We start from the raw sequence: 2,171 nt of genomic DNA, 5'->3' as shown, positions 1-2,171 counted from the left end.
GCATGTCCAGTTCTAAAGTTCTCAGTGTCTGCCCTCTACTAGAGGAAAGCCTGCGTGACAACCGTCCAGGAAACATCCTCCCTGAGAGAATCCTGCACTCTCTGTAAGGAAATGTGTGCCAGCCCGGCGTAATATACACCCCGTGAGCCAGCCCGGCGTAATATACACCCCGTGAGCCAGCCCGGCGTAATATACACCCCGTGAGCCAGCCTGGCGTAATATGCGCCCCGTGAGCCAGCCTGGCGTAATATGCGCCCCGTGAGCCAGCCCGGCGTAATATGCGCCCCGTGAGCCAGCCCGGCGTAATATGCGCCCGGCGTAATATGCGCCCTGTGAGCCAGCCCGGCGTAATATGCGCCCCGTGAGCCAGCCCGGCGTAATATGCACCCCGTGAGCCAGCCCGGCGTAATATGCGCCCCGTGAGCCAGCCCGGCGTAATATGCACCTGCTGTTTATTATACACACCGTATATGCATTTACATAGTGTGCCAACGTTCTATGACCAGCGTTCAATAGACAAAGATCAGACCAGCACTTGGCTGCAATTTTACCACATGACAGGAGGCTTCGTATTTTGCATATCTCTCTTTACTAACTCCATACAGCAGTAAAGAAACACATAGAAAAAAAGAACCAATCACAGGAGAGCAGGATGCACACAAGGCAATGTGACCTTATCATTCCCTCTTTCTTTACTGCTCCATCAAGCAGACAGGTCAGAGTATTACTCTCCTCCATTACTTTATGTTTTTATTGCCTCTTTGAGGTTGTTTCTGGATTATATATTTTATATACTTTGCTGTATGTTCTTGCTGTGCTTCTGTACTATGTGCAGCTGTGTGTTTTCTATGTTATTTTATAGATATTATGTAGATTTAATGTTATCCTTATTTCATAACCTTTAGTTGTGATTAATATCACTTGTAATTTATCAGTTTTATAGGCATTTCATCCTTTTTTTGATAAGTTTTATATGTATTTAATAGATGTCATATGGATTTAATAGGTGTTCGTTGTAAATTTTATTATTGACTTGATGGATTTTATGTGTAGTTATGGTAGATGTACTTTATACCATATGTATCATGACTTTTCTGGCGCTTTTCCTGGTCTTCTATACCTGGGGCATCTGGGGACCCTCTTTCCCCGCTTTCCTCCTTTTCCCCCCAGGGTCTCATGGGGATTCTGGGTCTGGCTGGGGCTTAACCCCTTCCCTCCCGCGGTTCCCACTGGCTCTCGGGCATTAACCCCTTCTTCCAGCCTATCCGTTCGACCCCTTCCTCCTACAACCCTCAGGAGACGGCCGGACTCGCTCTCTCAGGCTGCCCCATATCGTGCACCTGGTAATGTGCTGGATGCTTTCCAACATTCACTACCTTGGTGCAGGGCAGTCTGTGGGGCGACCGAGCATGACGCGGCGGCCATTTTTGATCCCGTGTCTACTGTGACTCCAGGGACCATGTTCCTCCTTTACCTTTGGCGGCCATCTTTAATCTTGCGTCTCGCGAGATTATGGGCGGCTGTTTTGCTACTCTCGCCCACCACGATTTCGGCGCTCGAGAGTAACATATGGGCTGTCAGTTAGCCTTGCTGCTCTCGTAGCTCACGATTCTCTGACACAGACATTGGACCCCAGGGTCCCAAGTTCGAATCCAGGCAAAGGTAAGTATTCTAACTGGCCTATTATTTACAGATTCTCATGTATAGTGGTTCGAGGTACTGGAACCTTAAAGGGATATCACCCCCAAAAAATCCCTTAAAGGAATAGCACCCTCAAATGCCTTAAAGATACCATTCTTGGACCCTTAGAGGGAACTCCTTAATATCACTCTTGAATTCCTTAAATGGATAGCACCCTTGGACACGGAGTATCAAGATGGTACTGTATAAATACATATCAGTGATGGGAGATTTTAAGGGATATCACCTTTATCAGGGTTCAGGAATCTACAGCAAGACTTTATGTCTGGTAATGGATGCTCAATGGGATGACCCCTATCACTTAAGCCTACCTGTCAGAACACGACAGACGACGGAGCTTAGAGCTAGTGTTATATCCTATTATCCCTTAGATGTCAGTCACTTTTGTCTCATTACTGCCATATTAGGCAATTAAGGGCTCATTACCCAGTGCCTGCCTGGGGTGCTGCCCCTATTACCGTGCTGCTTTT

The 2,171-nt window shown here is 47.3% G+C and overlaps 1 protein-coding gene across 1 annotated transcript in view; it reads right to left on the bottom strand.

The window, feature by feature from the left end:
- MROH1 (maestro heat like repeat family member 1) overlaps positions 1-1,487 on the bottom strand; it is a 143,663-nt gene extending 142,176 nt beyond the window's left edge. Inside the window, exon 1 of the mRNA XM_063450889.1 lies at positions 1,475-1,487. Within this exon, the coding sequence (XP_063306959.1) occupies positions 1,475-1,487 (13 nt within the window). The remainder of the gene's footprint in view (positions 1-1,474) is intronic.
- Positions 1,488-2,171: the final 684 nt, after the last annotated feature.

This window comes from Pelobates fuscus, chromosome 4, assembly GCF_036172605.1.
Source record: "Pelobates fuscus isolate aPelFus1 chromosome 4, aPelFus1.pri, whole genome shotgun sequence".
NCBI classification, from domain to species: Eukaryota; Metazoa; Chordata; class Amphibia; order Anura; family Pelobatidae; genus Pelobates; species Pelobates fuscus.
Note: the sequence above shows the minus strand (reverse complement) of the source record. Positions and strands in the feature narration are given on the sequence as shown.